At 36.5% G+C, this 25,572-nt stretch overlaps 1 protein-coding gene across 1 annotated transcript in view; it reads left to right on the top strand.

Annotated features, from left to right (window-relative positions):
- Positions 1–25,189, top strand: part of LOC138105683 (homeobox protein MOX-2) — a 54,009-nt gene extending 28,820 nt beyond the window's left edge. The window contains exons 2-3 of the mRNA XM_069005798.1: positions 10,708–10,880; positions 23,897–25,189. Coding sequence (XP_068861899.1) covers positions 10,708–10,880; positions 23,897–24,121 — 398 coding nt within the window. The 3' untranslated portion in view covers positions 24,122–25,189. The remainder of the gene's footprint in view (positions 1–10,707; positions 10,881–23,896) is intronic.
- Positions 25,190–25,572: the final 383 nt, after the last annotated feature.

Raw genomic sequence — 25,572 nt, 5'->3', positions numbered from 1 at the left:
TGCACTGTCAGAATATTTCCCAGAACAGTACTTTACCAGGAAGGCCTTTATTCTCCAGCTCGTAGGCAGCAAGCTGTGGGAGGTGAGTGATGGAACAGTCAGGCCCTATTATTTAACATTTGTTTGCCAAATGGTCTCTCTGATTGGAGGAAACAAAAGTTTTTATTTTCAGATGAGTTTAGTAATCACAGAAAGACTTTTCCATTACTGAAAAGAAGTAAGAAATGAAGCTGGGGAAAAAAAATTACCTTTTAATTTGACTAAAATACTGTGGGCATGGGGTTTAATTATTGGACACTTTTGGGTTGTGGGGGTTTCTTGTATTTTGCTTTTTTTTTTTTTTTTTTTTTAACATATTTGTTCTCAGTGGGCTCACTTGAGACCAGAACTTTTTGTACACACTGACCTGTTTGCAAAATCAGTCCCTTGTTACTATACTTTCTAAAGAAAAAATTAGGACTTTGTTAGGAATATCAACTCCTTTGGAAGTAGCAGTCCATTTTTAAAGTTAAAAGAAGTTATAATCTCGCTATTTCATATAAAAGGGAACAGTACAGGTATGGCATGAAAGTTTTCCATCTCAAAGCTGTACTTGAACCCATACTTGAAGTAACTTCTCCTTTTGTATATATAGTACTTTCTTGCACTCTAATCTTAAAATAATAGGAAGGCCTCAAAAAATGATGCTGTATCTTTTTGCTCACAGGAAAGCCAAAGGTTTTTTTTAATTGTACCCTGACAAAGGTTTTCATTATCAATCACAGGCTTTAACTGTGTAAGTTGATTGTTAGCAATCAAAAAAAATTAGTCATCAAAAAGCCCTCCCAGACCATAAAATAAATAGTAGATTAGATCTAGCAGAAAACTTAAACCTGCATTATTAACCAGACTTTATTTCTTTTACAGGTTTATTTCCTTCACCCAATATACTATTTAGAGAAATATTTAAAGTTTTTAGTTTAATTATCTGAGCATTTCTCCATCCTTTAGCAATTGTACTATAGGTTGAAAAGGGAGTGGTGTTAGCAGCAAACATGACAAATCCTTTGGGTGTTTTTAACGGATTCTGCCATTTGTGATAATCATTTGAGAAAACAAAAAGGAAAATGTGGCATGGTGATAAATAGGGGAATTCGTAAGTCAAAACCAGCTGATATTCAGGACTTCTAAAGCAATCATTAGGAGGGTGTCTATCTCGTATTAACAGACAGTAATAGTTTTAAGTGAAAAACGAAACTTTCACGGTTGGTCTGAAAGCCAGTGGTACAAATAGCTAAAACATCTGAAAAATTTTATTTTACAACCTTTTTTATTTTGGTTTCCCCTGAAAGACAGGTAATTCCATTTAATTGTATGTGGGAAAGTACTTTTCACTGTTTTTACAGTTTTATAGATAGTGTTATACTTCAGTACAATGTTGTAAAGCAAACTGTGAATGAAACAGTAGAAGACACCCAGAACAGCAACCCACTTGGGTACAAGAGTGCACGCATGTGTGTGTTTTTCTGTTCTGAAGAAAGTCTGGATATCTGCTCAGGTAGGTTATGAGCACAGCTGGGCCTATTGGCTTCATTTTAATGCTTTCTGAGGGATAATAAGATTTACAAAACATGTCACTAAAGCATACGTGGGCAAATACATTTGCACAGAAATCTGTATTTCTTAAATACCCAGACAGAGATTACATTTGTGCCTCATGCTGAAAGCTGTAATGCCACACTAGCTGAGCCACTAAGGCAGAAAATGACCACATGGAAGTGCTTGTGGGGGCTGTGACACTCATCAGACAGTGAAATGGAAGGTGATTTGTGATCCTGCAGCTCTGCAAGGTGCTACATACACTTTAGAGGCCAGTTATGGGTGTTTAAAAAGGACAGGTTTTAGAAAGAGTAAAAACATTTCAAGCAGACTGATTTAAAAAAAAAATGGAGAAAGGGCACACTAACATAGGATTAAACAGAAATATTGGATGTTAGATTTGCTCCAGACACTGCTTTTTTTCTGTCATATGTTCAACATATATAAAATTTTCACTACATCACTAAGGGGTTCAAAATAAATCTGTTTCGTGATGAATGGGAAAAAAAATTAGCTAGTGTAACACACGTGGAAGAATTACATTAAAAATACCACTGTGAAATGGCTTCCTGTTTCCTGTAGCAGCAAAATAATTCTTAGAAAGAGTTAAAGTGGAATTGTTGGTACCCATTTATATTTTCCTTTGTGTAACTGTATCCTAAAGCTTTGAAAAGATGAGTGAGTTAGGCAATATGGAGCCCTCAAGAAACGGTATTAAACTGCTGTAAAGTGTTTCAACTTTTATTGCTAAGTATGGAAAACTAAAATCCTTGATTCTTTGGCTTACGTGCAAAGTATTTATTTTTTTGTTCAGACAGGAGGTTATGCAATTGCAATAAACTTTTTTTAAAAAGCAAACTTAGAAGTCAGCAAGATTTTGACTGTAAGTTCTGCCTGTATATTTTGAAAAAATATATATGAAGGAGCCTAAGAATACTCTTCTTTATTCAACTCAAGATTTCTCCTAATCCTACACAAAGTAAACTGGTACTTGTAATGAGAGCAAAATCAGCTCTCATTTCCTTGTGGCTGCAAAGAGATTCTACTCAAATTCTTGAGCTTCTCCAGTCTGCTCACGGTAATTTGGGGAAGAATTTGGCCTACCCTAAGAAACTGGCCCATATGGCCCCTTTCTAGGCCATTTGCTCTAGTGAAGGTGTACATTTTTGCACAATGAGGTGGTCTGTTGCAAGATCTACAAGAATTACTATAGATTCTGGCTTTTACTTAATTCTAATGTAAGGTCTTGTGTATGAGGAGTGGAGGCAATAGCACTGCCTATCTGTAGCACACCAACTATGGAAGAAAGAGCTCTAGGCTATACACTTGGTGAAGTCTGTAATCAAATTACACCTTAATTTCTGAAAACTATGGGTAATGTGAATAATGTGTAAAAAAAAGTTAAAGCCTAGTTTCTTCTAGATAAAATGCAATCATTATTAGAAGTATATTTGGAATTTCACAATGAAGAATTATTATAGCGATAGCAGAAAATTAAAATATTGACATCTTTTCATGGAGTAACTAAGTAACCATATTAAAAATGTTCTACTCACTGATTCAAAGAATATTATCCACAAGGTCTGCATTTTCCAAGCAAAGGAATTATTACCAAGAACTGACTGCCATTTGGGAAGCAAACATGGCTAGTTTTGCATTGGGGTGTACTGCTGCTTAAATACAAGGGTCTTTGAATGTAAATGTGAAAGCACATAAAACTAATGGCCATTTATGTAAAGAAGTTAATATATAAAAAAGGTTAGTAAAATGTACTGCTTCTCGTGTGTTCTCATCCTGCTGTGATTTGGATTCTAATACACTAACAGTGGCAGTCTGGCTTTACAGAGGAAAAAATAATCTATCTATTTCAAGATGTTCAAATTCTAGGTAGCACATGCAGGAAACATACTGGTATATTTTGGTATACTACTGGTGACTTTCTTAGCAGCAAATCACTGCAACATATTTTTTAGGTTCCTTAGCCACATCTCAATTTTTGCTGGCAATATCTTAAGCTAGATGTATAGCATATGTCATATAAAGTGGAGGAACCACAACTAAATTTTGCCTAAAGAGGCAAATCTATATATACTTGTGAGAAAGCATTTCCTCAAAATCCTTACTGGCCAAAGGATTAAATCATACATAGTGCATTCTTTATCACTTAAGTATTTTAGGTTTCTTTTTTTCTTTTTTTAGATATGAATTATATATGGCTTTTTGTTAAACTTGTGTCCCAGAACACTGCCTAATATTTTTGGCAGGACAAGAGTCTCTGATTTGCAAAGCTAAAGAGAAACACTACAACCTATCATTTTAGGAAGATAAGAGAGAGGTGATTGTCTAAGTAAGTTCTGTGTGTCTTACACTCTTTTCTTTTCAAGCAACCACTACCCTACAGATTTTAGTGCTTTAGATATTTCAAATACCATCTCGACAGAGAAGATCTCTTTTCCCAAGTATTTTTATACAATAATGTAGGGCCAAAAGGAATATTTTAATGCCTCCTTGGAGTTCTGATACAGCTGCTCTCCAAGGAAGAGCTTTCATGAGAATAATGATGATGACTGAGGCATGCACTGTGTTTGCGGTGGGTTCGGTTGCTCTTCACTTTTATTCTCTTCCTCTGAGAAAGAGTCTCTGTGGGAAATGTCTATGAGCTGAGACTCAAAAAAAGAGAAATGATATAAACTTTTACCTCAACTAGTGTTTTCTTCACTTGTTGGTCTTTGTTCTAAAAAAAAAATCTAAAAGATGTAGCCAGTAGAAGAAAACTAAGAACTTTGGTTCTTTGCATGGAAAACCTTTTGGTTTAATTTTATAGGTTAGCACTTACTCTGGAAGATTCACTCCTAATCACTGGGGAGACAGTCCTGGCAGGTCTCAACATCTTTTAATGAAGCTCGTCTACATGAAAGCATGTTATAAAATTCATTTGATTAAAAGGCAAAAAACAGCACATCTGTTATTCAATGCTGCATGTAAGAGATGTATCTGTAGAAGTCCAAATGGGAATTGCCAATCCCACTGGATAAAAAGTGGTATTAAAATGAAGCCTGTAAAGATATTTTCAGAGAAATCCCATGTCTCCTTTCCTATAATAGACTGTGATTATACACACACTTTGAACAGAGAATAGTGTCTTCCACATGAAGATCTACTCACTAGGGTAATTACTCACATGAGAGAATACATATGTTGTCTTCCATATCTGCATGGTTTGAAGAAGCAATGACCTGTACCTGGGATATGGTTAGAAGATAGAAGAACAGCAGAGGTATCTTCAAGAACCTGCAGCATTAGCTGCTACAATGTTATGAATCAATGTTTCCGATACTGCAGTATAATTCCTAGACTTTTACTTTCAGAAGGCAGTAATAACAAAATGTTGGCAGCAACAGCTAGTAGGTAATGGTTTAGGACAGTATACAGTGCGTTTGAGAATACCCACAGGTTTTGCTATGCCAGTTCAGTGTTTTTTTTGGGTGCAGATATGAGGCTGTTTTAAATTGTTAATTGTCACAGACTGTTAGAAAGCATTAACTCAATAAGCAAACAAAAGTTTGCTTTCATTAGACTGAAAAGAAGGATTCATGTAATTTTGATATCATACTTGTGCTACTGTGCAGTTTTGCCCATTTGCACATGCAGAGTTGTGAATTATAGAAATGATGATGCTGTTTGTTCCAATATTTAGTGAATTGCAGTTCCAGAAATACTTTTAATGACATTCTCAAAAGAGGTACTCAGACTGAATGTGTTCAGTGATTTGGAAGTATACTTTTTCACTAGGCAAAGTTTTTTAAGAACATTATTTAAATGACTGTGAAAAGAAGGAAAATTATGAAACAAAAATAGATTAATAAAGTCTGCAACATTTGGTGCAAATAAGAGTAGGTGCATCAAAGTAAACATAGAAATGTAGACTTAATTTTTTTTCTTTTGTACAAAGATCATATGCAAAAGGATTTAAATTATGATCCTGCAAAGCAAAGAGCAGTGTTTTGGATACAGGGTAACTCTTCATATTAATTCTGAGCAACTTTGAATTGAAAAATTATAAAAAAAGTCATATAAAAGCTTCATAACGTACCGTATTAAATGTCAAAAATGTCTGAAAGTAACTCTTTCTGGGTAAATCTTGCTCTCGCATGTAGTTTCTGGCAAAAAAATAGGAACCATATGGAGACCTTTGCACCATCCCCTTCCTACTTTTCCCTTAGTTCATATTGCTCGTATCTCAAAAGAAAAAAGAAAAGAAAGCAAGCATTTTGAATTGAATCCCATATTGTGTTCTATTGATTTCTAGAAGCTTTTGTTTACATGTTAGTGATTTAAACAAATGTGAAAGATTTATATTTGAAAGAAATTTCCTTTCACACAACATTAAACTACTTAGAAGTAGCAAGATTTTTGCTTTTATTACTTTGTATAGATTGCTTCATTTTAAAGTACATACCTGTGTAGAAGTTGTTTTCTGCAAACACTCGGTCATCATTTATAGGAAGGTATGCAATTAAGAACATTTAATTTATCCAACTTCACTATAAAGTAATAGTGAAATAAATTTAGAAATGGTTTGCTAATGGTAGGGGCTTTTCAAGGTTAAGTGTTGGAAACTGTTAGTGAAAGCTGAAAACCTGAAGATTGAACAATGGGGTGAAATTCTGATGGCCTTTTGTCACAAACCCCTAGTGGTTATTGTCACTACTCACCCTCAGTATGGATGTCAGGATCTGAAAACCTTCTGTAATTGCTAGTAGAACACTAGCAGTCTGATTTATTTTTGAACATTTTTGTCTGGGGTTTTATATTACTGGTATTAACTGAAGGTTCATTTCTGTCTGTGAAATGAAGGTATGTCAACTGTTGAACTAATCTAAGAAAAAATAATAGGTGCTTCTTGCACATTTTGCCTTTGATTCTGACCCTACCTGGTTACTAGCATATTTTTGTACCATGGTTATCCCCATCAGTCTCTTTCCATGTTCTGAGAGCAGTCTTTTTTTTTTCCTAGGCATGCATGATAAGTAAAACCACTAAAATTATCACTTTTCATATTCTACACATAGGAGTTTGATCCTGTGTTTGCTTGGCATGTTTGATCTCTTGATGTAGAGAGAAGGAAAGAGGAACTCTGGTAGGAGAATACAAATGTTAGGATTAAGAAAAAAACCTTTCCTTAAAGAAAAGCAGAAGTAACTTTTGAGGGTGGGGAATTGTGTGATTAGGAATGATTTTTTTTTTTTTTTTAATAAATCTTGAGCTGTTATTAAACTTGGCAAAAATCTAAGTCTTCAAAGATTTGTGGAACAGCCATTTATAACTTTGAATGTCTTTTCAAATGGTACCTTCTTACATCAGTTACCAACAAGCACTTATGTCTAACAGGAGACATTAAAGATGCTGCCTGGAGTTTTTGAAAAGTGATAAAAATGGTTCTAAGAAAGAGGCATGACCTGCATCCCTCAAAGCAGTGTTTAACTGCCTACATTACTTGACATCCAAAGAACAAAGGTTTCCAAAAGAGAGACTGATAAGGTACAAATACCTGCATGTAGGCTACATCTTCTGAAACTGTGCCAGAATTTGTCTGGCAGAAGGTGGAAGACAGACAATATAGATTACTGTATTTTTCATCAAGTGGTTTGTACCATCTGTATGTATTTTATGTGTGCCTTTTGAGAGGCAAGTAGTCTAACTTAGTTCCCTCTAGGCTTTGTTCTCTGCCTCTACACCTACCACTTGGCATAAGATGTAGCCAGTAGAAGAAAACTAAGGTTCTTGGGACCTTTTCCTTGTCTTAGTTGCAACAGCTGCAAAACAGATGTAGGCTGACGTGAGTTCTGCCAGGAATCTCTTCCAAGTCTCCCACCCATTTTCCACCAAAGAGAAGCTAGTCAGGTGATATGAACAGAGTCCTGAAGGTCAGAAAAAGATGGGAGTTCCCAATCTTGGCTTTATAGAGACTATTAAAAAAAACCAACAACTGATTAGCAAGCCTAGATTCTTTCTCCTTGGAAATTAAAACAACCTGAAGTTTTAAAACTACAATTCCAAGCAGTACGACATCAATAGGACATAAAAGGCAAGCTGTACATGAACACAAAAACACTGCAGTGAGCAGGTCAGATGACAGCAAGGGTTCATAACTCTTGATCACCTAACTGGTATCCATTTAAGTCTCTTTTTAGACATATTTTCAGTATCTCAAATGCATTAAGCAAACTACCATTGTCTTGCTGGCCGTATCTTTGTTGAAAGAAATTCCCTGGGATTCCAGTTTCTCTGTTGCATTAACCTCAATATTGAGAGGGAGTCAGCTTTTTGTACCTGTCCCAGGTGTCTGTGTACCTCTCCAACTTCTGCTTTCAGCAGTGTTTGAATATACCATGTGGTCTTTAGTGTATCTCAACTATTATAAATCCAATCAATACATTATAAATCCAATCAATGATATTCTCAAAAACAAATAAAACCCTGCAACTTTTCCACTGTGTCAGTCTCCTGATGGAATCTTACTGGTGACAAAACTATGGCTGTCAGGCACTTAGAATCCAGCACAGAATTAAAGATAGTATCCAGCAATGGCAGAAATGTCTAAATAACAAATAGTCCAGAAATGCTTACATTTGCACTGGATCTGTGTGGGCTAACATTGATAGCAGTTCTGAATCCTCTCTGTTGGCAAAGATGACAGACATATGCTACTCATGCCGTTATATTTTCCTTTCCTTATTCAGTATTCCTTCCCTTCCCTTTTCAGTATCCCAAGAACCATTGGCTCTGAATGTTATGAAAAACCATTTGCTGCTGTACAATGCTGGAACCATCTGCTTGCAAAAATTGCTCATGGTACAAGTCTCAGTCATTTAAAGAGATCAGTATCTTCCTGGGAAATGTTTGGATGGGTACTACTGAAGTTTTCCCTTCAAATATTCACAGTAGAAGTAGCTACCAAGGCTTTATAGCCTTGACCACTCTTTCTGTTGTGTATCCAGGCTTATGTCTTCACTTCTAGTGTTTAATTTTCAATACGGTATCAGTGTCATATGTAGGTACATTAATTTTATTTAAGGTCACAACATTTAGTCTCAAAACCAGTCAGCCATGGATCTTTCTTACAGCAAGTACTGACATGGAAAGACTTCTTGGCTCATGGCCTCACACAGGCATGGCATGCCCAGGACAGTAATAAAAGGACTTTAGAAATTACTTGCATGAAATTAATTTCTGTTTCATACTGCATATAAGGACTTTGCACATCCACCTGCTTTCAAATCTGTATGAAGCACATTTGGCAGGATAAGAATGGTAAGCCCAAAAGCCAAAAATAATTTGGTATTTCTCTTTAGGTATCTCTCTTCAGTGGTTCAATGGAATGGGGATATAAGGATTTAAGTATTTAAATTCAGGTGATCTACTAGTATTTGGACATTATAATAGCATGGCAGACAAGGAAATTTTAAGGGAAAAAGCAATGTGCATGTTCCTGAAACAGAAAAACATGGAGAGAAGTTAAAGTGACTCTAGTTTGCCTACTAGTATAAAGGAAGAAATGTGAACTTCTAGGTGTAAGGTGGTTTTGATATGTCAAGTTTTCTATGTTGAGTTTGGATGATGGACCTTGGCTCCAAATTATTGTCAATTGGCCTGCCATCTAATGTGGTCCTACCCTAGGAAATCCCTACTCCACTTGTGGCTGAACAGATCCACTCAACAACTTTGGTGGATACCCTCATTCATACAGCCAGCAGTACACTACACATTTGAATAAAAGTTCTGTGTGTCACGTCAGCAAAAGTAGAGGTTTGGTGATATGCAGCCATTAGCTCTAAAACATTTTAAATTAATGACTGTAGAATTCAGTCAAGCATCAACAGTTATCATAAAAAAACAAACAAAACAAAAACCCACCAAAGTTTCCTTCCAAGTAACAGAGTGACTGACAAAAAGTGAAAACATTCTTATACCTTTATAAAATGTAGATTTGAAACCAGAGTCACTGGCCAGTTGGACAGGCTCAGGCATGCCAATGATTCATCTGACACAGAGTCCCAGGGAGTGATTTTTTTGTGAGCCAGTTCATTTGGATGTTGATGCAGGTTTCTATTTAAATCAGCAGCTGAAGTGTGAATTAATCTGTGACATTTTTAAGATGGTTCGTGAGGCCAGAATTTGACTAATGATACTCGTACTGATCTCCTGCTAATTTTGGATTTATAGGTGTTGTATCATACCCAAAATTACAAACGTCTGGTCTTTTTATTTTTTTCTTCCTTCTTTTTCCTTTCCACTCTCTCTTTTTTTATTCTTACAGTTTGATCTTTCATTTATTTAAACTGACTTCTCTGACAGCAACAGAATGACTGCCACTGAGTTATTGAGTTCAGTAGTTTGGGTTAGGACCAAATGTACCTGTTTCTGAGAGTAAAAGGAAGCATGAGGGTGATAATGAAACTTTCAGAAAAGCTCCTCTGATTGTAGCCAAAGTATTCCTTAGGTAATGAGCTTTAGTGGTAGTAAATTTCCTATACTGATACTAGCTGTGGCAAAAAGTTCCTACCTGTACCACAGCATGAGTAGGAGAAGATCCCATGGGACATGCTCACCAATTTCTTTTTGACGTGTGTTCACTCTCCTATGCTTTGTCTGTTATCTTTCCCTGAAAGTGCAATTGGACTAAACCTTAAAGTGTATGCTGCAAAACAGCTTTGGCTTAAGATATTAGTGAAATGATAGGAGAGAGAGATTCTTGAAGTATTACTCATTACACACTAATCAAATGATACATATCCTGTACTGGTTGGATGCACTGAGAGTTGCCAGCTGTGGGAAGGAATTGAAGCTTTGCAGAAATTCTTCAGAGAATTGTTGGAAAATAAAACACTGCAAGGTTTTAAGCTAAAGTTTGATGTGTGTGAATGGAAGCAGCAGCTCAAGTCTGCCAGAATTACTTTTGCTTTCCTTATTTACAGTGAAGGATCAATAGGAATGAAAGCAGGGGTGTGTTTCAGAGACAGAAAGAAAGTTTGAAGAATGTAGCTTTAGCTTGTTGTTGTCATTGGGCTTGTTTCCTATTTAGCTGTACACTTGTCATTACATCCATTTTTGCTTTTTTTTTTTCAGATTCCCAAGAAGGAAACTACAAGACAGAGGTCAACAGTAAACCCAGGAAGGAAAGGACAGCTTTCACCAAGGAGCAAATCAGAGAGCTAGAAGCAGAATTTGCTCATCATAACTATTTGACCAGGCTGAGACGATATGAGATAGCAGTAAACCTTGACCTCACTGAAAGACAGGTATTGATGAAAAATAATGGACTTTAAATGCCTGACCAATATGTACCAGTGGTTAGTAGCTCCTGACATAGAGCTCCTGTTCATAATGCTAATAATTATGTTGATATGTCAGATTGAATGTTTTATCTCTCTGCTGTGCAAGTAATTTATACTTTTATATGTAAAACTTAAAGATTAATTTCATCCATTAGGCAGAAAAGGAAGATAAAAGCACAAGTCATAGATCTGTTAGATGAGTGCATGTCTTTTCTAATCTGTCCAAACTGATGTCATTAAAGACACTGTATGTACAAATAGTTGGTTTGTCTGCGTGCAACAAATACGAGCATCTTTCAGTCTATTAAGTATATCCAATGGCCGTTAATCCAGAGTTTCTGAACATCCTGTTTCCAGATGGCAGCAAAATGGGAACGCCAGCAGAACTGGGATACAGGCATTTTAAACCCCTTTATCTTACCCTGCTCTGTGAAAGCAGAGGAGATGATGGAATTTCTTATCACTGTTGTTGGTTTCCTGTTCACCAAACCCTGGTCCAGGAAACAGTTCATGTGCTTAAGTTTCATCATGCATGTCGTCACATTGATTTCTAATGGAAATATCCATGTTACACATGTATTGAAGTGTTTCAGGATCTCATCTCTATACACTAAATAGGTAGTGAAGTGACATTTCAAATAATAATTACATCAGCATACACATTTTGAAAATGTGTTTCAGTAAAGAAGTTTAGAATACTGGCCTCAAGTACACAAAATCTGATGAAATGTTTCCTACAGTTTTATTACTAAAATGGAAAGCTTTTTGCCTACTGATAGACAATCATTCTTTTTTTCAGGAATCAATATGAGATTGAGGGATTGCTTTAGATACAATCAGTAAGATGAGGATATAGTCAAAAGTAGGTACCAACATAGCATAATGATTTGTGAAATTTACATAGAAGCAGATATGCAATTTTCTTGAGTTTCTTTAACACCTGCCATAAGTAGACATACCAGCAAAAATCCAGCCTTTTCTAAAAAAAAAAAAAAGAAAGCATGTTTATTCACAAAAGCAAATGCAACAGCTTTTTTCTTTGAAAGCTTCTAGAGAATGGCTGTACCTTTGAACTTGTCAAGAAAAACACAGCAATTTCTTGTTTGATTTGACCACATTGCCAGGTTCCACTGGGGTAATTTTCAGTCACTTAACTTTCAGGTTGTTATGTTTGTGAATCACATCATTCTGTATCAAACAATGGATAAAATTTTGCCTTTTTTCATTTCCACGGCCTATTCTATTTAGATTCACACCTGATTTTGACAGTTAAGGGGAGAAGGAATGAATTCTTGTCTTGGTGACAAAGGTAGAGTCGACATGAAACTGAACAATGATAAATAAATTTTAAAAAATATTTGCTGGGCAATTTGACAGGAATCAGTCAGCTGATTATATCGCCATATTTATAACAGTGAATTTGGCCTAGAATTTAACTGCTCTCCCCAATAAATTCTATATTCTTTTCTTCAAAGATCAGGTTGAGTAGTACAACTAAATGAAGAGACAGTTCACCATCCTGAAGGAAACAGTTAATCTAAAAGCATTTAGCATACTGAAAAGAGACAGATAAATATCGAATATTGTCTCTGGAGGAGAAAAGGCAGCCCAGCTACATAAGTGCAGAGAATTCATTTAAGTCATGGCAGTACTTGCTGTTTTCCAGCTGTCACAAAACATCAGTTTTAAGCATTCTGCTGTTTATTGTGATCACTTCTATAGAATTGTCATTAGTCTATTTAATTATGCAATCTAATCCTTCTCTGCTTCCCCAGATTATCCCGGAGTGACAACTGAGCTCCCAGAGATTACTCCCTTCCTTCCTTCCTTCCTGCCTTCCTGCTTTCCTTCCTGCCTTCCTGTTTAACACCATCTTAGAAAAGGAAAGCATTACGATTTTTAGTTTGATAGAATCCAGTTCTGTATCTTGCCACAGTAAAATGGTCTAAAAAAAAGGAGAAGAAGAAACAAAAAAAAGCATAAAAACTGCATTGTAAATCAAAAAATGAAAATTGAGAGGAAATTCTGGACATATTTTTCAGTTTCTGAATCACACTAAGCCAAGTAATGTTGTAAACTAGAAATGTCTTTTAAATCAAATATACTGCTTTGATAGAAAAATGATGTAAATAGCATAGATCTGGGTGTGGGTTTCCACGGTATATGGCAGACTTCAGAAGCTGAATTCCATAAATCAAAAGACTTGGCTCTTCTTGCATACTTGTTTTACGTTAGTATTCCTCCAGTGACTTAAAAACGTACTTCAGGGTGAGCATGGTGTGACACTAATATTTCTTTTCTCTCCAGTTAAGAGAAGGTATTCTCCTTCAGGACCTGTCTTTCTGTCATTACCAAAATGAATCATTACTCTTGAGTGAGATACCAGCACTTATTTTCATTCTTACTAGTGTTACTACTTTCTTTTTTACTATCTGTCCCAAGAGAGGAGATCATATTTGATACCTACCTTTAGCAGGTGCAAAAAAATGATCTAAAATATATTGATGGAATTATCCACACCCGCCCCCCTCCCCCTTTCCTGTGAGGTAGCATTTTTAGAAAATTGCTGTTTGTAGAACCATTTTTCTTTAGTATTTTTCCCCAAAGCTGCATTGCAGAAAATGCAATAGTTGATAGTTCCTTTGAAAGTAGAAGTAGTTCCTTTGTTTGAAATAAGTGAACACACAAGTGATAGCTTTGAATCTCATCACATGCTGTAGACCTCTTGGTGTTGGAAGATTTCTTGATTGCTCATGAAACACTGAATTTGCACACAGAGAATTGAAACTTGCTTGAGACAGTACAATGACAAAAAAATAGCAGTAGGTGTTGGGTGAACTAATGTATCTGCTCAGAAAATAGAGAAGTTGAGAAGATTGAGAGCAGACCTAACCTCTGATGGAATTATTTGTTTAGCATTATTTTTTCACTAGGATTTTAAAAAAAATGAAAAGTGTATTATTCAGAGACAGAAGAACAACAAAATAATCCGGGGAAAGTATTGTTAGGTCATCCTAAAGCTACGACTTTCATTTATTTCCCAAGATGTGAGATAAATCACGGAGCCTATTATCTTAAGAAATCTCTATCTTCCTCTTGACTATAGTGATAATTTCTACCATACGCCACAGATTAAAAGAGGCACTGACCAACTAACACTTCATAATTACCTTTCTGGCATTTAAACAAGCTGTAGAAAAAACATATGTCTTACCATATTTAAAAAGCTATATAAGGGTATTATAGTTCTCTGCAGTCATCAAAGTAAGGCTCCATTTGAAATAACTTAAGAGATCAGCTCAAATATAAATGACTCATGGAAGGCCATTTCACAAAAATAATAATGAAAAAAAAAACACCCTAACAACATATGGCTCAGGAGAAGGAAGTAATCCTATCACTCCCTAAAAAGGAAACCTGCATTACAAGACAGGAGGATGAAATGAAATAAGTGCCTCAATTGCCTAGATATTAAGGGTGCACTTTGAGAGCATTATAAGCACATCTGGTGGTAGGATGGCTCTATTATGGTATTGTAAGAATTCCAGAAATATAGGTACATACAATTCCTGCTCCCTCTCCTATAGAGTGCACTCACAATCCCAGCTCAGGCAGCAGTTAATAATTTTCAGCTGGCAGGCCTCTATTATATTTTGAAGAGTTAGTTAGAGTAAAAACTATCTGAGCTCCCTAGATATTTGTAACCTTGACAAGTGCATTCTTGGCTTTTTTTTGTACCTCCAGATAAACTTGGAGAAGGTTCCATGCAGACTTTTTAATATCTCACTGTGGGATGAGGGGAGGAAGCAGCTGCAGTGGCGTATCAGAGGAGTGGCAAAATGGACATTTTTATGGAGTTGATCCTGCCAAATATAGAAAGAGTAGGAGATCTTTCCATCTCGCAAGATCTTTTTGCATGGAGCTAATCAAAAGAGTAATGTTGCAGTTCTTCAGGCTAGCTAAGGTTACCGGAATAAACAGTCCAAATATGTAATGCTTCTGCTTGCCAACAAAAACTGAAGATCCCACCTAGTCAGATTAAATTCTGCTGATGGCAACTAAAAAGTTTATTTCTTCTCAACTTTAACTTCCAATATCTGCCTAGAAACTATCAATCATTTATAAAAGGCCTAAAGCCACTGATTTTGCATAAGCAAAGGACAAAATTATGCCCAAATGAGGAATGATTTTGCATCAGCATTGGACTTCCATGCATGTGGTACCAACATGGAATGAGTCACAAAGAAAGAAGCTTTGTGATGCCTTTTTCTGCCTGAGATAGAAGCAAGAAGCACTATTATTTAAATTATACTTTGGTATAGTACCATAACCAATACTGTAGCACTGCATTGTTAAGACCATGCAAATACTACATGAAGTTTACCATTAGAAAATTTTTCTCCAGACCTGGTTACCTCAAAGCTTCGTCACAAGTGACATAATTAAAATACTTCTCAGCACTAAAAAGTTCCAGGGAGGCTAATCACTGCATTTTTTAGACTTCAGTAGTAAGGTAAGAATGGCTTCACTTGGTCACCCAGGCAAGAAAACAGGGAGTTCAATATTCCTCCATCATGTGTTTGCTCTGCACAGCCTTTGGAAGTGCAAATGTCTGTTCATGCATCACATGGCATAACTAGTTTTCTACTTTAGGGAGCTAGTTTTCTGAGGTTAGGTGGTGAAATATTTTCAAACAAAAATCAAACAAAATCAAACGGGATTGATAGGACAGGCTTGACCATATCTGTCTGATTTGTCATGCTGTCACATCTTCTCTGAAAGGCAGCTGCTCATTCCACACTTCCATGTGCTAAGCACTCTCTATGCACACAATAATAATGAGGCTGTGTGGTTTGAAATCCTTTAGATTTTTTGTTTATTTAAAGTAACACTCTTAATAAAATCAAACTTTGATATTTGTCTTGAACATTATAAGTACCAGCAGTAAGAGTTACCGTGCTACCTCTGTTCTTTCTCAGGAAAGAATGCAGCTAGAACACTTAGTTATAACTTGTGCATAATTTTGATTTGTCCAATAATTCTTTTAAAAAAATCACACGGCAAAAATTCATTCAGCATATTTAATTTGCAGTATTGATTGAATTCAAACAAGCAATTAATATGCAAAGATCCAAGTGCCTCAAGCTGTTAGTTGTGAATGGACCCTACACCTGCAGAGAAACCCTGTGAGGTGCTGGGTGGGAAGAAACCTCTGCCTGTGTCAAGAAGCATATGTGATATAGACAGAAATATTAGCAGCTCACACAGCTGCTTTTACAAAGTGTGTGAGGCTCTGCCATTACCTATGCCTGCTCTTTCTTAGGCTCAAGTTGAGAAAGATGTGGCTTCTCTGTCACCCGTTTAGGGAAAGAGGAGCTTTTAAAATTTGTCACTTTAAGAAATAGAATTAATCAGTGGAGAACAAATGATTTTGGAGAGTTAAAAATGAACATGTAGAATAAAGGAGATATTTTTTATGCAGGCCATTGAGAAATGTAGAATCTATTTCTGGTTTCACAGGTTTCTACTCCTCAAGGGACTTGCCTTTCTTCATAATAAACTACTAGCAGAAAGAGAAGCATCTACATACTCATCCAAAAGCCAGTCTTGGCTACCTACAATCTTTTAACTTTCACATTAAGTTGATCTGTGCAAAATGGGTGCAGAGTGATGCACATTACAATTTTTTTTTTATCATGAAGTGAAATACTCCACATGTGAGTAATTCATGGAGGTAAATGCCGACACAAAGAAGAGAAAAGTTTAGCTAAAGGTCATCTTCCCCACAAATTAGTTTTCCACCATTTGTTTATTTTGTAGATTTGGAATTACACAATCAAAGAATCATGGAATTGTTTGGGTTAAAGGACCTTAAAGATCATCTAGTTCCAACTACCCTGCCATGGGCAGGGAACAGTTCACTACACCAAGTTGCTCAGATCCTCATCCATTCTGACCTTGAACACTTGCAGGGATGGAGAGTTCACAACCTCTCTGGGCAACCTCACCCTCACAGTAAAGAATTTCTTCCTAATATCTAATTTAAACCTACTTTCCTTTATCTTAAGACCATTCCCCCTTTTCCAATCACTACATGCTCTTATCAAAAGTCCCTCTTTGTCCTTGTAAGCCCCCTTTAGGTACTATACATATGTGAAGAAATGGATGAAAGTAGACTCTAAAAAAGATGTATTACAGGAGAACAAGATAAACAGAGGTTTAGAAGCAGCCCCACAGATTGCCTTTCTTTGCCTTTAACTAAAAAAAGAAAGACTAATTTAAGAAAAAAACAACTTCCTTAGACTATGTAAAACAAGTCAGTAGGAGGAAGAAACCTGAGACAGTGTGCCTCTTTCTGCCTAAGATATATTAACGACAAAATCTACTTTGGAGAGGTTTTGATTCAGACTGATTAACTGTTTGATCATGAAATCAGTTTTGAAGACCATTGGTGGAGAAGGTGACTGTCCTTTGGACGGAGTAGAGGGAGGTAAACTGAGTGGTCTCAAAGATTTCTAAAACTGGAATGAAGTACTGCTCTCACTGCTGTGCTCTGAAATATAATGTCTATTCCATCCCCGTCTAAATGTGGGAGGTAGAAAAGAGAATGTATCACCTAAGCAGTACCAAAATCTCAACTGACTTTTATGTAATGATAAACCAGAACCCACTCCTACACCTTCCTGGGTGCCAAAAGCTCCAGCTGTCCTTTGTGCACCTGCCAAAACCTCCCCTTTTTCTCAACAGCTGCTGCAAAGTACTTGTACACATTCAGTTCAAAGTTCTGTAATGAAACACGGGGCAGATCATTTAAAATAAGTGAGCAGGTGACTTCAGTAATTTTAATCAGGAGGTTCTGGTACCACTCATTAATTTCCAAAGAGAAGTCAATTTTCTTCAAGTGATAGATTTTGGAAATATTTTATAATTACTAAGAAGATATTTAATACTAAGATTTATTTAAACTAGTTTTAATCTCTAAAATTGAAATTTTTATGAGAATTTCTTTGGAATAGAAAATGGAAATCCTTCAAGTAATATTCGATGAATACATATTTATTCATAGGAAACTTTCTGGTTGTACATTTCTATTTGCTTTTATAATTTTCTGAATAAACTATCATGAAAATACTATCTCTTCATATGCAAAGAAGGTAAGCTTCAGCTGTATAACACCAGGGATTTCTGTAAAGCTCAGGAGTTTGACTTTCCTTAAAACTTGGCAGCATAAGTGTACTACCTAAAAATAACAGGAATGTTTTCAAGGCCAAAGAAAGTTGAGAAGTAAACCTCATTTTTTTTTCTAATTTCAAAGGCTCAGGGTTATTTTTTGTTATTCACAAGTTTGTCTGTATTAGAGGAAAGTAAATCGACAGATTGAAAAATAATAAAAGCAAAAGGAAATGGACAGCAGCTGACCAGAGCAGAATGCTTTAAAGGCTTGATGCTTTGGACTTCATGACATATCATTTAGGTATATTGAAACATGGCATTTAGGATACTGACTGCAAAGACTCTTGCTTAGAAATATGGATCTCTTAAAGCAAAAGAACAGTTACAACTGGCACAGCAGTCTTGTTTCTAATTTTTAAGGTTCTCTAGATATAAGGCCTCAAATTTTAATCTTGTTTGGGACTCATGCCACTAAAACTTGGAATAGAAAACCTGATTTTAGGAATCTTTCATTTCCAGAAAATAGCTTTTATAAAGTATTTTTTCTTAAAAGAAAAAGGGAGCAGATAGTGCAACTAAAGTAGTTTGAATTCAGTCATTAATTTTTCAGTCGATTATTCTTAACGTGACTGAAAGGTGTTGCTGCCTGTTCTGAGCTTCCCCTCCCCGTCCCAAAGACACGCGCTCCTGCCCATGTGCTCCGAGCTCCTTTGTTCTAAGCTCAGGCAAAACCAAATGTAACTCAGACTCTTCAGCAGTGTCTGATTGGCCGCTCACCCCGGGTCCGCCCCCAGTCCTCCCCTTTCCCCTTCTCTGAATAAAAGATGGTCGAGGGGGAGGCTCCGCCCTCTCTCTCAGCTCAGCTATCTTCCTGTGAACGTCTCTGGTTGTCTGTCTCATTTTGAAAGCTTCTAACTGCAGGAAATTGAGCGGGCAGGGAGCTATATTTCTCCCTCTTTGCTTCTGCTGATGGTATTTGCTTTGCAGCTGATACAGCTACCGATTTAGAGCTACTAGAGTGCTGGATTGCCCGTGCCCTCTCTGGGCTGCTCGAGGCTTTCTAAGGCATTGAAATACAAGCACTAGCCGGTATAAAGCTGAAAAGATACCATCCACATCTGGCGCCCAACGTGAGAAAGGCTCTGCTGAAGAAGGAGCATTAAATCAGAAGTTTAGGAACTATTCACATTTTGAATCAAAAGGATGTGTTCATGTCCACATCGGGAAGTTGTATTAAAGATACACACGCAACACAGAACATCATGTGGCCCTTAAGACTACTAAGGACCTATATTATTTTGGCAATCTAGACACTAACAATGTCAACTTCCTTGTTTTGACTCCCCTCCTATGATTCCTACAGAGTAGACCTTAAAATAAATTGGTCACAGCAAAACCGTTTATCTCGTACGTCAGGAGATACGCGATGAGAAATAATTTACTCGTATCTTAAGCAACAGTCTAATCATCAGATGTGGAGATGCAGATGCTAAACAACTTGTTGACTAAGGGAAAGGAAACAGGGCTTTCGTGCCAGTAAGCAGATGTGCTCAATAGACTGGCTCATAAGCGCTGATTTAGAAACAGCTGTTAATGCTACCATCATCTTTAATATAGCTCATTTCCCGCCACTTCCTTTGTTTTCTGTGCGTACATATGCTTGCTCTGTACAGTCAAGTTGTGCTAGTCAAAGGGTGGAGAAGAGGGAGTGCATCTCAATAAACAGTAGGCAATTGGGACCTGATTCTGGGAGGTGGTGAGCACGCTTAGGTCCTGTTGGAGCTAACTCAGACTTGAAAAATAGTATTAAATGGTTTATAAATCTAATTAAGTTTGTCACAGTAGATCTTTAAACTACTTTAAAAAGATATAATTTTTTGCAAAAGTTGTAAATGTCACCACCAGTTCTTTCACCGGAAGAAATTTCAGGAGTTTTACAAATTCACTTCAGTAAGGAATTTTTTTCTCTCCTTTATTTTTATTTTAATTTTTCTTAATTTTTCTTTCAGTCAGTTACTCTCTGTCACTCTTGACCTTTCCCTCTCTATTCTATTCTATTCTATTCTATTCTATTCTATTCTATTCTATTCTATTCTATTCTATTCTATTCTATTCTGTTCTGTTCTGTTCTATTCTATTCTATTCTATTCTGTTTGTTTTATTTTCTATCTTCTTTCTTTGTCCTCTCTCATTTATGTTTCCCTGGGTGTTTTGTTTTGATTCATATTTTATGCAAGACCTGTAAGATTTAAGTGAGTTGTGTGTTTAAAAAGCATGTTATTCCATGAACCAAGATAAACTGATGCTCTGAATTACTTCACACAAAGTTTGCTTCACTTCCTTTCCATTACTAAAATATCAATGGATCACATATCAGTAACAATTATACCCTCTATAACTGGCTCTTCAGCTCCAAAGGAAGTTCAGAATTCCAATATCTAAATCTGATCTCTAGAGGAAATAACAAGTGAAGTACCTGTCTCATATTATCAGCACATGAGCATTAAAGTCTTCATTTAGAGTCTATTGAGCTGTACGAAAAAACTCACATTGACATTAGTGTACTTTGGATCAGGTCAAAAGTGGACTTCAATACTTCATAATGCAGGACATAAAGAACATGTATTAAAATATATCTAATGTATTCTCTCATATAAGAGCCCTGCTGTACATTAACACAGCAAATGACAGCAAAATAAACTCACAATATTTTCAATGATAAACTTCATTATAAATGATTTCTAGCTTTTGAAAATAATCTTTTACATACCAAATAAGGAAATTGCTTATTTTATATTTTCTAAATAAATCAGATGCCGTTTATTTAAAGTCATGAGTAAAAGCCCCTTTTTTGCCTTTTTAACATAGTTACCATTTTCTCTTTATGGGAAGGCTATATGCCTGTCAGTAGTATACTTCCTCCCACGAGATTGTCGGGGTTACTCTCTTCATTCTACACTCAAGAGAGTGCATACAAAGGTAGCTGGAGTCATTTCAGCCCAACTTTGCCCAGTGCCATGTTTCCCATATAGTGGGTCATGTGCAGACATAGCATTGCATGCTGGATCCTCTGAGGAATACGTAAATGTATCTTGTGCTTATTCTTGAAAAGGGAAGTCATCATCCCTTAATTGATTTATATCAACTACTATGCAGATGCTGACCTCTACTAATTCCATTGTGGAGGCACTTTAAGGCTCTTATGAGCTGATCTGAGGGTTGGTGACCTGAGTGAAGAAGTACTCCCCAGCCTGGATTCAGCTACTCGTTACCTGGAAGCTGGTGTTAATCTTTTGGGTTTAATGCTCAGGAAGACAGACTCCTCTCAACTCTGCTGTTGTGAAGTGGCCTGAATTATAACAAGCAGAATCAAAATGTATTGTCATAAAAAATGAAAAGCAGAATAATTTATTAAATTACAGCAGAAAACAGTCAAAAAAGGTCAGCTCAGCAAATGTGAGAATTAGCTTTGAGAGAACAGAAATGAGCACCTGTAACCGAAGCCAGGCAGTAATCATCATGCTCACTCCTGTCCCATCCAGGACAGTTTCAGACTGGCCATAGGAGTATTAGCTTCAGTCTCTCAAGTATCCACAAAAGTATCTGGCTGCATCCAGAAGGCTGTTTGCCTGGATGTCTCCTGTTCCAGTAAGTTAAAGCAGGTTGCATCCAGGCTGTGCACTGAAACTTTTACTTCAAATGTGTCATTGTTATTTTTCTTGAAACCATATTTAGTATATATTATTACTTTGTTTTAGGCTTTCAGTGCTGTGAATTATTCTGTGAATGTTCAAGGACATAAAAATATCCAGAGAATTGCTTGGACGTCTTAGCAATTACTCCAATCCTGTAATTTCTTCTTATCAAAGAAAATTCTCTCAGCCCTTATTTCATAAGAAGTGTGATAATATCCTGTGATAATGGGTCCAATCCAAAGTGTATTATTTTTGATGTTTAGAGTATGACTGCAGTTGCATCTACTGCACTATCTGGCACAAATAGAGCGGTGCCTTTTGCAAGGGAAACTTCACTGTTTAAAAAAACTCCACCAAAACTAAACAAAATAACATTATCACTTCTCCCAGAAAGCTGCCAATGCTGTACCCTTTTGAAGACACTGTTTCCAAGGACATTTCTGATACCAGTCCTGAGTATGATAATTTCCAACATCACAGCAGCCAGTCATAAATATCTTCCCTTTTACACTTATTTCACTTTGCAACCTAGATTTCTTTGACTCTGATGAGTTGACTGGAGGAAAGGATGTGTTGTGCTTTAAGGCTCTTAACTAACCTGGAATCATTTTGCTCTGTTCCCAAGTGATTTGCTTTAACAGCTCACTTTGGCTTTAACAGGAATATAGAGGATTAAAAAAATAAATAACCTCTCTTCCTTCTTATACACCTATATAATGACATTATCTATCAGTTCAATTGTAGTAGAATTTTAATATAAAATTCAAAGCGATAGTAAAGGTTAAAAACGGTGATGTTTCCTGGATGTGTAAGACAGATTCAGCAAAACAGCATTTTTGTGGCTCTATTACTCATGTTGTACAATATTTCCTGCTGTGCCTGTTGCTTGCTGATTCTTTTAAAACTCTGAAACACATTCTGCTAAACACAGCAGAGGATATACCAACATTGCAAGCTTTCTTGCTTTTTTTCCAAGTTAAATGTTGCAGGCATTGTTTATTTTTCTGCGGAACCTTCATCTGAAGAGCTGCATACACGCGCACGAGATTCAAACCGAACAATATTCTATTCATACTGTTTTCAGTGACATTACTTTAAGCTGATCTGAAATCGGCCTTTAATCTGGTCTAATATATTTGACAGCTGCTATGCACATCATTTTTTTCTTTACTTTTCTTTTAGCTATTGTGGTTTGCAGTGCAAATAATTTAGGTTTACTTCTCCCTCATATATTTCCATACAGAGAAGGGGAGGAGGGGAAATGAGTTTCAGCTGGAGTAAAATCTTGGGGTTTAACGTGACTTAAACAAAGATACACTTTCAGTCTTCCATATTATGATTTTGTTTTTCATTCTTACCTGAAATGATTTGTTAATTTTGACTCAAATTTATAAATGCCTTGCCTTCTGACTTTGGGGGTATTTTTTTCTCTGAAAAATTTGACCAGGGTCTATGGCTAAATGTGGCAGAATAAAGGATCAGTTGACTAGAATAATTTGAATACATTTGTGAAATAGGTGGGGAAGTCTTAAGTTCTGATGTTAAGAAATGCTCTTTCAGAGACTTCAGCAATAAAAAAAAAAGCACCTTTAAATTGCTGCACCTGAAACTCATCACCAGTTTACAGAAACAAAGCAGAAAGCAATGGCAACTTTTCAGGCAAGTTCCTTTCAAGAGTAACTACCCTCCTATGAAGGGTTCTCTGTTACTCACAATGTATGTTCTTTTGCACAGTCCCGTGACAGGAAACATTTTGCCTTTGTTTCTCTCCCTGACAAATGGTATTAATATGTTTTTCAAGAGTATGTGAACTTTTTAATGTTTTCTAAAGGGCTCTAAGATGTTCTTATGGAGCTGTCTGCTGCAGATAGCCCAGCTGTCTTCTTAGAGTAACCCCTTTTCCTGCCTTGCAGTCATTATCCCCAGTGTTCACATCCTATCCAAAACTGAATTGCCTCATCTTCAGGGAAAGCTTGCTAAGCTCTTTACCATCCAGACAGAAAGGCACATTAGAAAAATACAATCCCCAAGTGCTGTGCTACAGCTAGAAAGTTCATTTTTACCTTCAGTGACCCCATCTTTCTTTCCTTGTTTTGTTTTTCTTGTGTGAAGGTAAAAGTTTGGTTCCAGAACAGACGGATGAAGTGGAAGCGTGTAAAAGGGGGCCAGCAAGGGGCAGCAGCCCGGGAGAAGGAACTGGTGAATGTGAAAAAGGGCACGCTGCTCCCCTCTGAGCTCTCTGGCATTGGCGCTGCTGGGCTCCAGCACACGGGGGACTCACTAGCCAACGATGACAGCCACGACAGCGACCACAGCTCTGAGCATGCACACTTATGATACACAGAGAGTGTCCCAGCTCCGTTCTCAGGAAAGATGCTTTGCTGGCAAGCCTTACACAGGCATCGTTTACTTATGCAAGTGACTCTGGCTGTGATCTTTAAAGTTGTTATGGAAAATTCAGGCTTATTGTGTCTGCTTTTCTCGATTCTTAGATGGTTTACAGTAAGTGCCATGTCTTAAAGGTGCCTCAAGAGTGGAGAAGTGGAAGACAAACTTACTTTGAACATTCCAGATTTGTTTGTCGTGTTTATGACAGTGGGCAGGTATTTTTGCTTAAGCTTGCACTGAAAATTACATTGCTCTCAAAAGACATTATATTCTGAAAACCACAGTGCCACAAAATCACTATCTAGTGGATAAGAAATGTATTTTAACTCTGTATATATTTACCTTACAGCATTTTCCTGTCTTCACTAATTTTTAGCAATGCATTCATATTAGCTGATGGCAATAGTCACTCATGACAATAAATGGCTTTTTGTCTCTATATCTTTGTTTTGTTTTCCCAGACATACAATACATGCAGATACTTTTGTTCAAGTAGAGAACAATTCAATAGTGTCTGCTAGGACACATCCTTGTATGACAGACAAAACAAACCTTATGTTGCATTTACTATCAACTGCTGCTAATAGGGTATTATTAAATTTACCTAGCTCCTCAATTCTTCCTATCTTATAACTGCAAAAAGTGATTTTTACAATCATAAGGATAGTCCAGTAACCTGCCAAAAATGTCATGTTCCACTCATGCTCAGTGGAAACTTTCCAAAGGATTATTCATTTCTACTTTGTCATAATTGAGTACATTGATAAATACTGACACTCTGCAGAAATGTTGTTGCTTCATGTTCAGTTAAAAAAACCAGCAGATAAACTGAAAGTTATTATCAACTGCTTATGTTGGTAGAAATCAAAATATAATGGTAACTCTATATTGTGTCCCATGTGTAAAATCAAGACACATTTTCTGTTATAAGCTTTTGTGTACATATAGGCAAATACCAAACCCCAAAATCTAATGCAAACTATTGATTGTACTTTGTAAAGAAATATGTTTAATAAATAATCCTTTTTAAATAATTCTGGTCTCTACAATGATTTCATAGGATTCAAAAAGTGATTTTTGCCTAAGGGGCTCTGTCTCTTTTTGTGTCTTTTGGAACTTTGTCTGGGGACAACACAAAGCTGTTTCCAAATTTAGGCTTTTAATCTTGGATAAACCTTCTACCTTAATCCATTTGGGAAACTCTTTCTTTTAGCAGGAAAAATTTAACTAGCAGCTAATGATGTCTTCAGCCAAAACCAACAAGAGTGTGTTCAACCATTTTTCCAGATTTAGAGCAAATGTAAAGGGTTATTTTGTTGAAGCTTGTTGACTTGGATGAAAGGGAGTAAATAAAAGGAAGGGATGCATACTTATATTAATCATGCCTTTGTTCAATGAAG

This window comes from Aphelocoma coerulescens, chromosome 2 (genome assembly GCF_041296385.1).
Source record: "Aphelocoma coerulescens isolate FSJ_1873_10779 chromosome 2, UR_Acoe_1.0, whole genome shotgun sequence".
Lineage (NCBI taxonomy): Eukaryota > Metazoa > Chordata > Aves > Passeriformes > Corvidae > Aphelocoma > Aphelocoma coerulescens.
Note: the sequence above shows the minus strand (reverse complement) of the source record. Positions and strands in the feature narration are given on the sequence as shown.